General features: G+C 43.2%; 1 protein-coding gene across 1 annotated transcript in view; it reads left to right on the top strand.

The window, feature by feature from the left end:
* Nucleotides 1–605: 605 nt before the first annotated feature.
* grin2ba (glutamate receptor, ionotropic, N-methyl D-aspartate 2B, genome duplicate a) overlaps nt 606–17,492 on the top strand; it is a 77,117-nt gene continuing 60,230 nt past the window's right edge. The window contains exon 1 of the mRNA XM_053339101.1: nt 606–950. Coding sequence (XP_053195076.1) covers nt 621–950 — 330 coding nt within the window. The 5' untranslated portion in view covers nt 606–620. The remainder of the gene's footprint in view (nt 951–17,492) is intronic.

The following is a 17,492-nucleotide window of genomic DNA, read 5'->3' as shown; positions in this document are numbered from 1 at the left end:
TCTTCATTGCCCCATTTCTGTGGACTGACAGTGATACGCACAGATTCATATGACGCATGTAGCCTCTTGGCAATTCACTTTATTCAATCAATGTTGCATGGTGCTATGTTAACCTCTATCTCCCTCTCTCCATCTCCTGTCCTCTCTTTTTTTTATCTTTCTTTTCTCTCGTTATCAAATCTCCCCCTACCCCACTTCTTTTTTTTTTTTTTTACCTCTCTGTCTCCATCTCTTTCTGTTCCACCCCTTCACTTCCTCTATCTCTCCAGGTATTACTCTCCCACTCCTCCACCATGCCTGTCTGCGGCTGTCGCAGCCCCTCCCCCCCTCGCGGCCACGCCGTGGCCTCGTTGTCCACCCCCTCGGTCGCCCAGGAGCAAGCGAAGCGAGCCCGACCCCTGCATCCGCCCCCGCCTCCATCGCTGCACCGCCGCCGCACCAGCGCCTCTCTCCGCCTGTCCTTCCTGCTGCTGCTGCTGCTCTGCCTTCTCCACCTGCCCCCGGCCTGCCACTGCCACTCGCGGAGAGAGAAGGGAGGGGGAGGGGGAGGTGGCGGAGGCGGCGGCGGGGCTGGTGGCGGTGGTCACTACATCCCCATCCCTCAGCCCCCTCCCCACCACATGGCCCTGCCCAACATCCTGCGCGGCCTCAGCATCGCCGTGGTCCTGGTGGGCAATTTCAGCGAGATGGCGCTGGCCGGGGCCCGGGAGAAGGAGGACTTTCTTCACATGGCGCCCAACGTGGAGGTGCTGACCATGAATGAAACGGACCCTAAAAGCATCATCAAGAGCATCTGCGACCTAATGACGGAGCACTGGCTGCAGGGTGTGGTGTTCGGGGATGACACCGACCAGGAGGCCATCGCCCAGATCCTAGACTTCATTTCTGCCCAGACTCATATCCCCATCCTCGGAGTCCGCGGGGGTTCCTCCATGATCATGGCTGCCAAGGTAGGCCACTCAAAGTCTAGCAGTAATTTTCAAGTAGTACATGTTGTCCCCATTTACAGTGATTTTGCAAGGAAGTACATGTGGGTGGTTCTGAGTGTTCAAATATAAAGAGAGACACGACGTGACCTCGGAAACAATGAATGGAAAGCGTTGTTCAGCACTGGTAAATGTTGTGTCTGCACTTACCTGGCACCACATAAAGTGTTTAATTACAAAGTTATTCCAATCCTCACTTACTATTTTGATTATTTAGACTCATTGAAAGTTCAGCACAGACAACACACTGACTTATTAAACTGCAACTGTAGTGCAGTAAGACTAGCTGCAGGACAGATCCTCTCTACAACCTGAAGTCTCTGCCGAATTACATTTCGATTTGGCTGCACTTTGCTGTCAATCATTGCTCTATTGGCATCACTCCTGTGAAATCTTATCCTGGGTAGATTACGTCATCATACACAACAGTTTTTTTCATCAACAAAAGATGGATTTGAAGACTCTAGACATGGCACCTCTTAAACTACTGTAACAGTTTTGCTCTTTCTAAGTGGTATCAATGTTTTTGGCATGTCTGCCATATTCTCCTCTGGGGTTTGTCCGCACATATGCACCGATCTTCACCACATTGTCCTCTAGCTATCAAGTCTGCCCAAAACAGAGAAACCATTTTGACTTGTTTGACTGATTGAGGGTTTTTCATCTCATCCCCTACTGCTGTCCTGCATCAGTATTAACTCTGGGTCCAGACAGACAGGCAGGGTAAGCTGGGTGTCTGCCTTGAAAGACAAACTGCCAACAGTGCCGATGCCCCTGACAGGATCAGCTGGAGATTGCACCAGAACAGAGAGCTAGATCTCTGCTTATTTACTAGGCCTCGCCTAATGGGATAAAGCAATCTGCTGCTGCTTTATCTGTGTCCGCCTGGGATCTGGGCTTGGACCCCATTCCACCAAATCATCCCATTCATGTGGTACTTTGTGCACAAGCCCAGCTGCATTAAATAATAAGCAGTTAAAGGAAAAGCTACACTTAATGTAGGGGCACTTTGAAAAGTTAAACCTTTATTCAAACAGTTGCCTCTTGTGTTGAGAACTTGCTGGTAGGATTTGCGGCCTCGTACATCTTATCTTATCTCAGCCACCCCTGCCTCTACGTCACCGTCCTCCAGTTTGTCTGCTGACCTTCTGGTGTCAACAGGTCGCTGTACCAGCAGAGACATGAGTTGCAGTGACACAGAGAGGCCAGAGGCCACCGCTGAAGCTCTTCTCTCTGTTCCTTCTCATTATAGCACTGTGGAGAGAAATGGCAGGGAACCGTCCGCTCCCATTTAAAACTGCGCCCTTCCAAGCGCACACATGCAAAGACCGCAGCACAGTATCCACATTTTCTCACAGTACACTCTTCACACATGCACACACCTGCTCCACTTCCTCAAATTCATATTTTCTCTGCCCCATCTCTCTTTAACCCCCCAACCCCACTAACAGTGTGCCCTAAAAACATAAATATTTTACAGTGCTCCAGGCTCATGGATGGCTACATTACATGTGAAAAAGTATGTTTGTGTTTTATTGCATTGATGTGGGAGGTGAAGGGAAAAGGGAAAAAGGAAAAAGAAGTGTGTGTATGTGTGTGTGTGTGGGGGGGGTGTTGTTGTTGAGGAATGTGTGTGTGTATTTGTGTGTGTGTGTGTGTGGGGATAGTATCATTCATTAAACCCACGTGCCCTAAGTGCACCAGGCAGCAGGAAAAAGCAGCGTTTTGTGGCAGAGGTTTAAATGGATTTCCCCCGGCCACAAGCCAGAGTCTGCCTCTCCTGAGAGCTTCCTCCTGGCTACACCGAGACCCAGGAGAGTGAGGACAGAACTGCGCTAAGGCTCAGTCTCCAAACGGATTTGTGTCTGCCTAATGGTCTGAGACAATGGAGTGGCAAAAATACAATACACAGGGATCAGAGGGAGGGAGGAGAGAGAGAGAGAGATGCATGCGGGGAATTGGAGAAATTGAGATAGTGAGGATGAGATTGGGTGGAGGATGTTCTACTTTGGGTAAAAGCAGGTAGCAGAGGAGAAGTTGGGACCAGGAGGAACTTCTTTAGGGGTTTTGGTCAAGCAGGGGGCAGATCTGGTGGGGCTGCATGTAGAGGTGATGGACGGTGGAGGACAAAGGCTGTGTCAACAACAGAAGAGGAGAGAGAGAGAGACCGGGAGGAAAGGAGGAAAAGACAGCAAGGAGAGAAAACTTTTCTTCCATATGGATAGTCGAGATGGGGGGAAAAAAGCAATAGAAAGTAATTTTGGAAGATAGAATGAAAGGTCGAGTTATAGAGCTTAAGAAAAATTGAGGAAGGAAGGTTTTTCTTTTTATTGTGAGTGAGTGTCTCAAGGAAATGGACTGACAAAGATTGGGAAATAGGGATTGCAATATGTGGTGTTTATCTTAAAGCCTCACACACACACACACACACACACACACACGCAGATACACACACACACACACGCACACAAAAATGTGCACAGCCATCAAGACTGAAGGCCAAATGCTGCTATTACAGTTGGCAAGACAACCCTTCCTTTTTCATTACTCGTCCAAGGAAGGATGATAACGGAGAGCAACACAGAAGGCGAAGGATACAGCATTCAGATTTTTAGTGCGGGCAGAAGAGCAAAAGAATTTGGCGGAAGGCTACAAGATTATTCCATAAAATCTATCCTCAGGAGGAGACTGCTGTAGTGCCATGTGAAGAGTCGAGCCGAATCACAATCAGAGTAACATTTATTTCACTTACATATGCATCTACGAGGAGTGTTACTTTGTGTTTGCGGTGACGGAGCACAAAGCTAACCGCAGTGCTGTGTGCCAACGAGAGACACAGTCCAGTATCAAACCCAAGACTTTTAAAAAATTGAGTTTGTCTCTCAATCAACCATATGAATCTTTTGACATCTGAAACAAGAACAAAACGGTTTAGTTTTATTTTAAAGCCAATTCCTCTTGGGGAATGAAGCAAAACTGCAGCACTAACTTGGCATTAAAAAGCAGGATTACAGCTACTACAGAGGTTGCATCTGCACATACAGTTGGAGATGTGGCTATGTGCCTTAGTTACGATGAGTGCACAGAATAAAAGTGAACTTGTGTATAAACTTGAAAGTAGGAGAGTTAAATAGATGAGGAAGACAGGCGGCTCCAGTATTAACAAGGAATGAAGAAGAAGGCGGAGGAGGAGTGAGATGGATGGAAGCAAAGGCCACTCACATCTATATCAATGAATAAGATCAGTGAGGGAGGGTTGGGCGGTAAGCAAGAGGATGAGTGCACTGAGTGCACGGCCGCATAACTGGGGAAGAGAGGAGGAGAGAGACGGAGAGAGAGAAAGGCAGAGTGACACAGAGCGTGTGTTTTGCGGGGAGTGCAGCAGCAGGTGTATCGCCATCTATCCAACGTAGCCGACGTTACATGAAAAAGAGTAGCTGCCTCCTTGCTCAGGAAATTGCAGCCTAAATGGAGGAGGAATGAAGGAGGAGAGAAAGATGGATAGAGTGCAGCTGTACCCCACATCTGTGAAAGACAGGACAAGATAAAGGAGGAGGAGGAGACGGAGAAAAGAGAGGGAACACATCCAACAGTTTGTGTGTGTGTGTGTGTGTGTGTGCGTGCGCGTGCGTGCGTGGTTGTGCGTGTGTACGTCTCTGTGAATACGTGCGTGTTGTTACCTCGCCAACATGGCTGTAGTTGCCAGTCTTTTGTCTGTAGTGGTTTCCAGCACCACCCTGCTGGTTGTCCCTCTAAAGTGTCTGTTACACTGCAATAATCAGTATGATCTAAAGCTTTGGCTAATGCTCATATTATCAAGACATGGAGAGCCATTTTCCTCAGCTTGTCTAGAAGGTATGGCTTTGTAGTCGTACAAATAGCTGTAGTTGTCGCTGATCACCCCAGGGCCACCACATAATACGAAGAGCCAGCTAATCTACGAGTGGAAGGCTGCTGGTGCTGTAGATTAGCAGAGAGATAGCATCCTCCCCTGCATAGGATTTAAATGTATGATCGTCAGCAATTAAGGAAAAAAAAAAAAAAAGATGGGAAAGCAGCCAACCCCGATGACCTGAGGGAGATGATAATATAATAGGAATAATATTTTCACACATGCAAACCTATGCAGGCAGACGCACGAAAAAAAAAAAAGAGGTGCGCGCCCACACACACGTTTTCATAAATATACGGAAAGACGTGTGTTACAAGGGCAATTAATGTATGAATATTAAATAGGTTGCTCTGTAATGGAAGAAACGCTAGACAACATGTACAGCTAGCTGCTGCTGCTGCTGCTGCGACATCACCAACACATTTGTCTTTCTTGAGGCTTTAACACAACACCCGCGCACACACACACACACACACACACACACACACACACACACACACATATTCGTACCAACAGAAATGCACACTCAGGCACTCCCACACACAAACAAATCTGTTCCCTGCCATCTTTTGTGTAAGTGGCAGGCTTCTGGTGGAACAAAACAGCAGGATGTGATCAATTAACTTTTGCCCAAATAATTCAGGCTTTTCATCGTTTCAAATGCGGTCGTTTTAGCCCGCGGGTGGCCGAGCCTTTTGTAAGAAGAGAGAGCCATTATGTGTCATCAGTGTGTACACGTGCGCTAATTCTTCAGAGGAAACCGGGCTCTATGATAATGTTGGATGGGCGTTAAACCGCATCCAAGGATAATTGTGGCGTTTTTTTGTGTTGATGTTTGTATTTATGTTAACCTTACATGTAGGGGGAATAGTCCTTTTTAAAAAAAAAATGTTCACAATGAAAGCGACTTGTTTAGTCATCGTTTTGCTGTTTGAGGTTCACTCACCATGTCCTCTCGGGGGGTTTTAGTCCATTGGGTCGAACATAAATGTACCCGCATTTATATCCCCAATTAATGTCCTACAATAGCACCTATTGTTGTAGCAATCACTGAGGTCCTGTACTCTATTAATGTAATGTGTTGTTCGGCTTGGCAGCACCGTGTCCTCGCTAAAACATAGACGCAATTAGGAGCATTTGTAAATGATGAGAGAATTAAAAGCGACTGTTCTTCTGCCTGATGTCTCTCTCTCAGCGTTCCCCTCTTTTGAGTTTTTATTTCTCTTGTTTGGTTTTTTTTGTTTTTTTTGTTTCTGTCTCTTTCACATCTCTCTCTCTCCTAATTGTTTAGTTCATTCATGGGTTTTGTTGTGTCCAGCAAAGCACAGTAAACCCCTTGTAACAGCTTTCTGATCTATCCTTTCATCCTAGAAATGTTCTCTTTCCTTTTATTTTTTTTATTTTTTTTATTATTTGCGGCTCCCTTTGTCCAGTTTTGTTCCTGGGTGTTTCTCTCTGATGCGTTTTTTGCTGTCTCTGTGTTCAGCCCTCTCTCTCTCTCATTCAGTCTGTATTTGCCTGCAGATGACAGGTTGAACAGGAAATGTCCTTATATGGAACTTTTCAGTCCCTGCATACATCATTAGTGAAAAAAAACCCCCAAAACATTTAGATAAATTCTTTTCTTAAAATTGTTTTAAAGACTGGATGCTTCCTTCTCCACAAACACTCTCTTTCTTTATTCAACTTGCTGTTTTTCATTCTTTTTATGCAGCAGTTTTTCAAAATGGAGGATAATGCAGCGGCTCACGTCTCCTGCGGTGGTGACACATCATGATTGGCAGCACTACTAGCTTCACCTAAAGGGACACATTTCAGCTCAGAGAGATGCATCCACATCTACAGACACACTGTAAACTGGGTTTCCTGTTGCAGCATGGCTCAATGTAAATGCCCCCACTACTAGATGCCTCGTAACTTCTTATTGTCCTGGTTTAGAAAATGTGACAACCCACTGTGTGTGTTCCCCTTTTTTTCTGGAGAAAGAAAGATCGAGAGGATGGAGGGAGGGAGAGAGAGAGAGAGAGAGGGGGAGAGAGAGAGAGAAAGAGAGAGAGGTAGTGAAAAATATCGAGAGTCCTAAATTTATGTGTCCTATTTTCCAACCCCGTTGGTCTCAATTTACTCTGGCCATTTAGAATGTGGCCATTTTTAAACTCACCCCATAACTTTTTCTATACCTCATCCTCCATCAACTGCTTCACTTTCACTTGTTCTCGTGTCTCGTGTCTGTTGCTTAGCGTTTGTAGAGAGAGATTAACATGTGTTCTTTAGGAGGATTAGAGACAACATTGGAACGTTTTCAAAATGAGATAGCGGTCATTAAAATAAACCTAGTTACACACAAAATGACTGATAGAAAAAATGAAAATAGAACTGCTGTATTTATATTTGTCCAGCCTTTTTTTTCTCCATCTGTGTGTCACTTACTATCTTTTGCATTATTTTGTGTTTTCCACCTGCCCCCGTTTTACTCTTACGCTTTCATATTTTCTCTTTCTTTTACCCCTGTCTTTCCATACTTTTTAAAAATCTATTTATGAATGTGTCTGTCTGGGAAGGTCTGGTTCATCTTTTGGCAGCTCACAGGAGGCAGACAGACGGATTTACACCAGATGTACAGGTGTTAATCCACCCTTGCTCCCCCCCACCCGCTCACTCCCATCCCTTCCACATATCCTCTGCCTCCCTCTGTGTTGCTCCCCCCCTGGCTTAGATGGCAGGTGAAGCCAGTAGAATGCAATAAATTGTGTCAGGAGTCATCCAGGTCCTGCAACTCTCACCCAGCCAGTACATCCTCACCTCTATTTTTTTAATCTGTGATTCAGACATCGTCTTCCTCCACCCCTCCTCCTTCTCTTTTCCTCCCCTACTTGGCCTCCTTTCTTTCATTCTCACTCCGTGTCCCATTGGTACAGGAGTAGCCACACTTTCCCCTCCATCCCAGCCCTCCACTCACGTCTCCTAACTCTCTCTGGACATGCCCTTACACCCCCCACCCCCACCCCCACACTCCTCCCAACTACCACCAGCCTCCTCTTCCCTCCCTCTCTTCTCTCTTTTTCCTCACTCCCGCCTCTCCTCATTTACCTCTCTTCCCTCCAGACACGAGTAGACTATCCCTCCCTTTCCCCCCCATCACACACACACAGACACACACACACACACACACACACACACACACACACACACACACACACACACCACCACCAGCACCTCCAGCACCACCACTACCACCCAGATCTACAAGCAGCTCCTCCCCTCTTTCATCCCCTCCTGGACTTTACACCAGCCCTTTGGTGGGACGCTTATTAGTTTTATCTCCACCTGCCTCCGCCCTGATTCAGAGGTGAAGAGGGAATGGACCTCTATCTATTCATAGGCTGAGATGAGTCAGTGCTTTCAAGCATACAATATATAGGAGGAGAGGGGAGGAGATACGGACAGAAAAAGTACACATTTCAGGCGCTGGTTAATTACTGCGCCACAGCTTTTATTGTGAAGGGATCAAAGGCATGCTGCTCTACCTCTCCTGACCCTTACACTCATGCTTTTACCCTTTTTACACCACAATTTCTCCTCCAACTGTTTGTCTGTCCAGTTTCAAGCCAACCATCTCACTTCTGACGGGTGGCGAGATGGTGCTCCTGCAAACAAACGTTCACAGATTCAGATCGCACAGCACCCAGTGTGTTCCTGTGAAAAATACAATTCAGCTCACTCACTGTAGATCAGAGTGTGATTCAATTTGGATACAAGTAGCATTTTAATTGATCAATTAATCCATTAATCAGTGCCGCATTCATTTAGTTTCATTAATTACCGTTAACAAACTATGGCAGAAAAAATGTGGCCGCCTCTGCATCAGATGCGAGTGAAACATTTTTTATAATGAACAGCCAAATAGAGAACATGTTTCTCCAAATCTCTCTCCAAAAATCGTCTGTAATGTAAAAAGTCCCTGGTATTAGTTTCAGGTAATTGTACCAGCTTATCACAACAATTCATCATGGTATATTGATTTTAAAACACCACTGCACATTAAAAAACACTTTAAAATGGCAATAATATAAGCTAATATTGTGGCAGAAGAAAAATAAATACACAGTGGTGCTTCTAATCACCTGCCCTCTGTCCACAAAGCATAAGTGATGGAGAGATGGAGACATAGCAGGCGCTGCAGGTTATTTAGTTAAAATAATTTATGGATATTGACTGAAATAACAAGTTTTCTTCCTATCCCAAATTTGCTTAAAGTACTACAATTATTATTATTATTATTGATGTATTTTGGACCATTATTAACTTTTTAATGATCATTACAATAGTTCATGGATCATGCATGTTCACTGCTCTCATCATAAGGTTTTTGGACAGTGTCCTGGAATAAAAATCAAACTGCTGTTGAATCTGCTGCTGAGGGGAAATACCTGTGTACTCACTGAGACTTGAGGTCTGTTTGTTCAGTGTCACTTGGCACCAAGAGCTTGCAAACGGAGAGGTAGAGTTTCAGACAGGAGGATCACTGAGTCACAACGTCAGCGCCCAGATCCACAACTTCAGCAGGTCTATTCTTCAAAGTGACTTTGAAATGAGTAGAGAAAAGAGAATACAGTGCAGCGTAAGCAAAGACAATAAAGCAGAGGAGAATGGACCAGAGGAGACTTTCAGATAATCCAACTTAGCATGTAACTTTGTTGACTAGGAAGTGAACAAAGCTGTGCAAAAATGTAGACTAGTTCAGCCAGTGAGTCTGTGCTCGGTGACATGGTCTATTCAATATAACACATATTAATGGATTTCATTTAGATATATCACAAAAATAGCAAATATATGCATAAATCATGTATAAAATAATCAAATGAACTATGTTATGTGTATAACCAAAACATTAATACACTATTTCCTCAAATAGTGGCCGAGCCTTCATTTACCCCAATTACAGAGGGTCAAACACCAGGTCTTTATTAGAAGCAGGCTTACATTAGAGACAGGCCTTTATTTTTTAATTGCCTTTTGATAAGTATATTTCCTCATTTTTTTAGCATGAAGCCTCCTTGTTCTGACATGCGGAACAATAATTTTAGTGCTTCAGTTCCACCCAGAATGTTTTGACAGCGCACCGCTTAGCTTAGCATGCAGGTAGCGTACTCATGGATGTAGTTTCACCAGTTTAGCAAAGTCAGCCTGGTTACCCAAGCTCATGTAGTGTTGCTGCGGTCATTATTATTAAAATATGCACTGTTATCCATGTATTTAAATGATTTCACATCTCCTCCGTCCCCCTCCGTCCCCCTCCGTCCCCCTCCCCTCTCTTCTCTGTTGACTAGAGGGCTACACTGGGGTTACATCTAAGTAACTACTATTACTGCTTTACTGGTATGCACATTATATAACAGGCACTAGGAGTTTATCCACACTTGTTTTTTTAACCCAGCCTGTTTTTGGGGATGGTAGAGGGCAGGGAGAGAGAGGGAAAGAAAGACACAGAGAGAGAGAGGGATTGAAGGAGAGGAAAAAAAAGGAGAGACAGTTACAGAGAAGGAGGCAGGGATGTGGAAGAAGAAAGGCGTGAGTGAAGACCACAATGTGCTCGCTCAATTACTCGCCAGCACTGTGCCAAGCTGGCCCTCATCAGAGCCACATGCTGTGATATACACACACACACACACACACACACACACACACACACACACACATATACAGAGTAGCTTATACATCAGACTAATATGTTGAGATGTGTTCCTGCTGACCTACAGCATGAAAATTATTCAACCTCCACACTATCTGTGTTGACTCTGGATACACACACACACACACACACACACACACACACACACAGAAAGATGTGATTACATAAACTCCACTGACCTGTGCAACTATACACACATATAGAAAAAATGTATCTTCAATATATGAACACGGACAACACCCCACACAACCATACGTATAGCAGGTGACGATCCAATCTATTCAGGTGTCAGACACGGTTTCCGTCGGAGGTGACCCTTGTTAGCGCATAAGCTTTTCAACTCCAGACGGATGCCAGGTGGGGGGAAAAAAATGCCAGCAGCCCACCATCAACACCCCTGCCACCCTGTTTGTGCACTACCACACACAGGTGGATCATCATAGGAAAGGGAAAATCCAGCTGTGTGTGCAGTAGGTGTGATAGTAGAAGTTATCATTTGTCTCTACTTTTTCTAATTACAAGTAAAAGTGTTCTTTTAGCCCCAAACATTTCTGCTTCACTCTACTTGCAGTTCATATATTTGATTATTAAAAAAATAGATCTCAAGAACATTATTATTTGCTTTCTTTTGAGAATCCGGCTCCTCGTGTTTATAGATTCATCACCACAAAAGCATTCCTGGGGTTGAATTAAAAAAAGAAAAGAAAAAAACACACACCAAAAAACAAGAAACACAGAAAAGATCTTTTTGCTCAACCCCATTCTGTCTTGTTGCATCTCTCCCTCTCTATTTTTTATCTCAACCGCTCCTCATGCTCTCCTTCTCTTTCTCTCCCTCTCCTTCTCTTTCTCACGTCATGTGAGTTGAGGCGAGGCGAGCTCCTGTGATGAATGTAAATGTTGCCCCACCCCTCCCTTGTTCTCCTAAATTACAGCAAACACCACCTCCTCTTTAGTCTTCACTCTCTCTGTCTGTCTGCATTTACCCATAACTCTGCAGTTCGTCCTCGCACATCGACCGGCGGGCAATCTGCCCAGCTTTCAGCATCCATACAAACACAGTTAGAGATACAGTACACAGACGTATGAGTCAGATATGGCGAATAGACAATAGTGTGCGGCCAAAAATACACCTCCAGCATGTATGATGCTTACTCTGTAGATACTTTTTACTACAGTTTGAAGGCCTGGGCTGCCAACACAACCCGAATATGCTTGGCTCATTCGCCTCACTCTTGTATTGCTCATCAACGGGGAGATGGCAGAGTTTGATATTTCTGTGTTTGAATATATTCATCAGTGGTTAGTTTTTGTGGATTTTTGGCAGGACAGAAATTGCTAATGTGATGTAGTGTAGTATGGTGATGTTAAAATGTTACTGGCACAGATCAGACTCATAAATGTGGCAGTAAAAGGTATTTAGAAGATTATTTAGACTCGTAAAACTATGAGAACAGTTCATTGAAGTCACCTTAGAGCTGCAACAACAGCTACATCAGTTAGTCAATCAATCGATACGCAGATTGAAAGCCAACTAAGTGGATTATCAAAGCATTTGAGCAGTTTAAACAAAAATGCAAAATATTTCCTGGATGCAGTTTTTCAAATGTGAATATTTGAACCTTTTATGAGTCATACATGATAGAAAGAGTCAATTATGGAACAGGTAACTAAAATAATAATACATGCAAGAAGAGCTGGCTTCTTTGCAGCTAGTGCTATACGCTTTATGCACCCTAAACAATTTCAGGAGCGTGTGACACACAAGTTGTCAACTTGTAGCATCCTGTTTAGTCAAGAAAATGGAGCACATGATGTTCTCTGCAGCGGGCATCACACAACACTGTCTGATTAGTTTCTGCCTGTAGATACTGATTGAACCTGGTGTCCCATAAACTCGAAGCACCGGTCCCATCACCTTTGTGTTATTGTTAGGAGTCATAAACCAAAAGCCTCTGTGTTCAACTGACTTCATCCATTGTGACATTCAATGAAATAAGTTTAAAACCAAGAATTCATCAGGAACGAACGAAGGTTTAAATCATAGTTGCCCAAAAAGTTCATGATGTTTAGGTTATTAGTTAATTTCGGAAAAGTCAGTATTAGATATCAGAATATCCCAATAGGCTAATAATCTCATTAAACAGCTGCAATATTTGTGATGCCATAAACATCATTACCATCATCATTATTACAGTGCAACTGGACATTTTATTGTTTGTCATCTCATTATCTTTATCACCATTAGCATGTTCAATATCATCAGTCATCATCATCATTATTATAAGCAATATAACAGCCCCCACAGGGCATTGTGTTATTTGCATTAGTTCTTGTATTTCTTCTGTCACATCAGTCCTGTGTCAGGCTCTCGTTTGGTAGACTGGAGCCTTGGCTGCCCTGTTCTCCACCAAAGACTGATTTGCATTAGCAAAGTCAAACAGGCTTAATAGACTTTTATTGGCATGAGGCGGCCGGGCGCTGAGGGGGACTTTTAAACAATGCAATATGCTAATAAACAGAACGCTGTGTACCAGGACAACAACTAGCACAACAACAAGAAAACAGTCCCATAGACATGCAAGCACCCAATCCATGTGCCTGCATCAGTGAACCAATTATGCGTTTTCAACCTTTTTTTTTAAAAAACATATTAAACACCTTTTAATGATGTTTTTGCAGACAGGAACAAGAAAGATGGGAGATGCACCTCAGGTCATTAACCATATCTGAGATTGATGACATCGTAATGTTTGTAGTGTTTTAGCATCGTGCTGATACTGTTTGCACCGCAGTCTTTATATTGTTCTACCAAGGTCATTTTGTTAGATAAGAATGTGGAAGGAATGGCATCAGACCTGTGCTGGATTCTCACATTGTTCTGGATAAAGGCCTGTTGATAGTTGCACCTACCTTTAGTGTGATGAGCCTTCAATTTGATCAAAAAAGTACACACACTGCAGCAGACCTTTCATCTGAGGAATGATGCCAGCAACAAGTGTCCAAAAAAAGGAGAACCAAATTTGTCTCCACCTGTATGATTAGATCCTGTTTTAGATATCCTGCACCACTTTACAAGACCCAATTGGCAGCTCATTTTCACTAGCATTTATCTACTTTTCTTTGTCTAAATTCCCCATGTCAAAAGATGTGCACTCTACAGACACACACACACACACACACACACTTTATTATTTGTGCACAAATGAATTCAGTCTTACAGATTTAGTGCAATGCTTGTCCCTGCTATTCTTTACACAAGCTGCATGATCTTTGGTCTGTATTTGGAGATTTTGGAAAGCCTCCTTTTATATACTCTCCAGCGTTTAGCAATTCACTGTTCGACTTCATATCTGCCCTCTGTCGCTTGGTTTTTTGGCAGCACTTGGAGGTGTAAATACGCTGCTTCTCTTCCTGTACTGGGCCACTGCCCTCTCGGTTGATTCAGCATCATCAGCCTTATCTTTGAAGTTTTTCTCGTGCCCTGTTTGAAAATTATGTTTTACACTTGAACTTGGACACAGCATTTTCACATCAGAGTGCGTACAGCTCCCTCCTTTTGTGTAATAAATCTGAATTTGATTATCCAAGACGACTGAATGAGGCAACCTTCTTTATTTTGCTTCTGTTATCGTCAGTTGTTCTTGAAATGAAGCAACAAAAAAAGAAAAAAAGGCTAGCAAGCTATCCTACATTTTCATATTATATATCAGAAGGAGTGGGAGGAGGGGTAGATAGATAGATAGATAGATGATAGATTACATTGAATTGTTCATCTAGATCACTATTTGTTGTCACTGATTGATCACCATCACTAATGTTTTTTTTTAATCCAAAAAAGTATATTAAAAAAATAATGACCTCGCCTGCCACCGTTTGCACAGGTGCTGTAGGCTGCCAACCCGTTTGTACAGCAGGATATATTTGACCACACGAAGCAAAATACTGATTATATATATTATATTATATACTAAAATGGACGTAACAAATAAACAAAACATCTAGCAAGACCTGGAGAAAGTGGAAAAAAGAAGAAGAGTCGCATTTTGCCCTCACAATAATTAAATTTGTCCTTGGGTTGCTGCAGTCCAGCTACTGAATTGTGTTTAGGAAGAAAATCTCTGAGGGATGAAATGAAAGTCTGCTTTTCTCCATGTTTCAATATGTTGATAGTAGAGCTCACGTAAAAGGTTTTCATGCTCTGTTCATGAAAGCCCTCCTGCTTGGAGGTCGTTATCTTCTTGAAATATGACAACATCACCACAGAAGCGTGTTTTCACCTTGGGGTACTGAACAACAGCCCCCATATACAGTACGTTGCCTGTTATGTGACCATGCAAAGCAATCATCACATCACATAGATGGTATTATATGAAAGGGATATTGTGTTACTGCTGCACCTTTTATAAACTATATACAATAACTAAAGGCTAAAGACACTAAAATAAATAGAATAGATAAAAATAGAACAGATGCTGAACATATATCCATGACTATAATATGCTATTTACTGAGTATACACAGTTCAATGATAACCAAATGACTCCCTCAAGATGGCTCCCAGTACATTTTAGACCACTACAAAAAATCTGCAGATGGCAGTAAACCCTGAGTTTTGTTTTCAGGAAAGTACAAATGCAGAGCCCAGCGCTGTATTCAACAAAATCCCACACCTCAAGATTTACATGCAGTTCATTACCAATCATGGAGTAAGTGTGCTGTTTCTATTAACAAGGTAGAAAGTAATGGTGTGGAGGCTGGAGTGGTGCTGGAGTGGTGATGGGTGTGTCATGCGTCTTACTTTTATGCGGGAGACCGGAGTTCACTGTGTTTGCGATGGATGTAATCTGCAGTTTTGCAGAATCGTCAAATATTTATAATGTTGAAATGCCGATCTGTACTCCAGCTTGTATTGAGGGCTGTGCACTCTGGGGTGCTGTTGCAGGTCTTTGAATAAATCGTGCAGTCATTGTTGAGACTGATGCTACAGCTTCCTCTGCTGTTAATGCTGTGTATCCATCCCCAATGCAACAAGCTTTAGGGCAACATTAATCATAAAAAATCTAAATCACCAACACCACTAGTATCATTTAGTGACTGACTTTTAAATGTGGCAAAAAGCCTTTATATCTAAATAAAAAGGAGATGTCTGCTGAAGATGATATGGTGTTATCGCCTTCCCGTTTGCCTCCAGCTGCTCAACTCTTAATGCTAAATTTGGGAAAACATGTCTCCAAACAGCCACAGGCGGGTGGTGATCTGTTACTGTCCATCCATTACCCTCCATTTCACTAAATGACTTGTGCTCACAATCTGTTCATTTGTCAATCTTGCATGAAGTCATAAAGCTGTAACTTTGAAGCATTGTCTGTTAAGTCAAGCTGCTTCCAAACATGTTTTTTTAATTGATCTGAAATGCTAATGAGCATCGCTACCTTGATAACATTTGGAAATCCCAATCATTACATGGGCATCTATTTAACTTTGCTGTTGTTAGATTACTCTGACAGTTCTAACAGAAAGGAGAACATTCTGGCAGCATTTGATCCAAGGTTAGGAGGGGGACGCACAAGGCTTCAGGGGCGGCAGATTTAACCACTCAGCTATCTCTGGGCACAAGCATCACTTTTCACTGTTTTACACCCCGCAGGAGTTTGTGTTATCAACAAGACTACTCACCCGTATCTGTTTTAGCACCTCACTATTTTCAAAATAATTTCTCCTGCACGTCTTCCTGCTGACTTATGCGGCAGTAGCAAGCGTGTCAACAGAAGCGTTCGTGCCGATGATGGATAGAGTCATGAAAACATGAAGTTCACACAGAAGCACGCCTTAAGACACACACACAAACACACACACACACACACACACACATACTGCTCCTACTCACATAAGTGCATACTGCTTTTCAAACCCACAGCAGCTCTCCAGTAGTCCATGTACAAGCTTGCCTTTTATATACACAGTCCTTTTTGTACATAGGGTTACACCTGACCCATATGGCAGCTAACAGCTTTGCAGCTCTTTACGGGACTAACAGTCTGTCCCCGCGTGGAGAGAAACTACACCTCCCATGCCCCAGAGCTGCTCCGAGAGTTGGAGAATGTGCCGCTTCCCATACCGGTATCAACATCATGACTCTCTGTATCAGAGGGCCTTATAACATTAAACCTTCTGCAGATGACTTTATAGTATGAGCCCGCAGGTGAGTCACTGTGTGTTCTGGCCACAGAGTTCAAGATCACTCTCAGGCGTAATTCAGTTCTGTACCGAGTGTAACTTGGACCAATTTTTCCCATCACAAGGTTGGAGGGCACATGATTAAATGTAAATGTGATAGCTAAGATTTACTGTGCAGGGATTTCATTTGAAAAAATGCTCTAGTAAGCTATAGTAACCCCTCATATGTTTTATTTTCATACCATTACTTTAAAAGCACTCTCATTTTGGAATTACACCCTTTTTATACATTAGTATGTTTGATCTCTTTTTAGCAATAAGGGGGAAAAAAAGAAAACACACAAATCACATGTTATTGGGAGATGAAATTCAGTGACATGCAGGAGGTTATGAACAAGCTCTGTTTGGCTACTCGGCCCTGCAGTGGAAACTAGGTTATTGTCTCCGATGCCCTGGAGCAAAGCAGAGAGCGAGCAACATGCCTGCTGCCTACAGTAATATCAACATGCTGTCTAGTATCAGGGCTTAGAGAGTGTAATTGTGCACATTGCACACTTTTGCAGCTCACATATCCCCAGCATTACACAACGGCAGCCTAGGTTCTCTTAACTTTCCTCAAGCTTTGACTTTTCAGATCCAAACAGAGTGTATTTGCAGTCATTTACAACACTTACATCCCTATTTGATGAAGATGAGGTGCTGGGGTAGTTCAGTTTAAGCAGTGTCACTTCCTGTCATGCAG

This window comes from Scomber japonicus, chromosome 18 (genome assembly GCF_027409825.1).
Source record: "Scomber japonicus isolate fScoJap1 chromosome 18, fScoJap1.pri, whole genome shotgun sequence".
Lineage (NCBI taxonomy): Eukaryota > Metazoa > Chordata > Actinopteri > Scombriformes > Scombridae > Scomber > Scomber japonicus.
The sequence above is the reverse complement of the archived record's forward strand: the minus strand, read 5'-3'. Positions and strand labels throughout refer to the sequence as shown.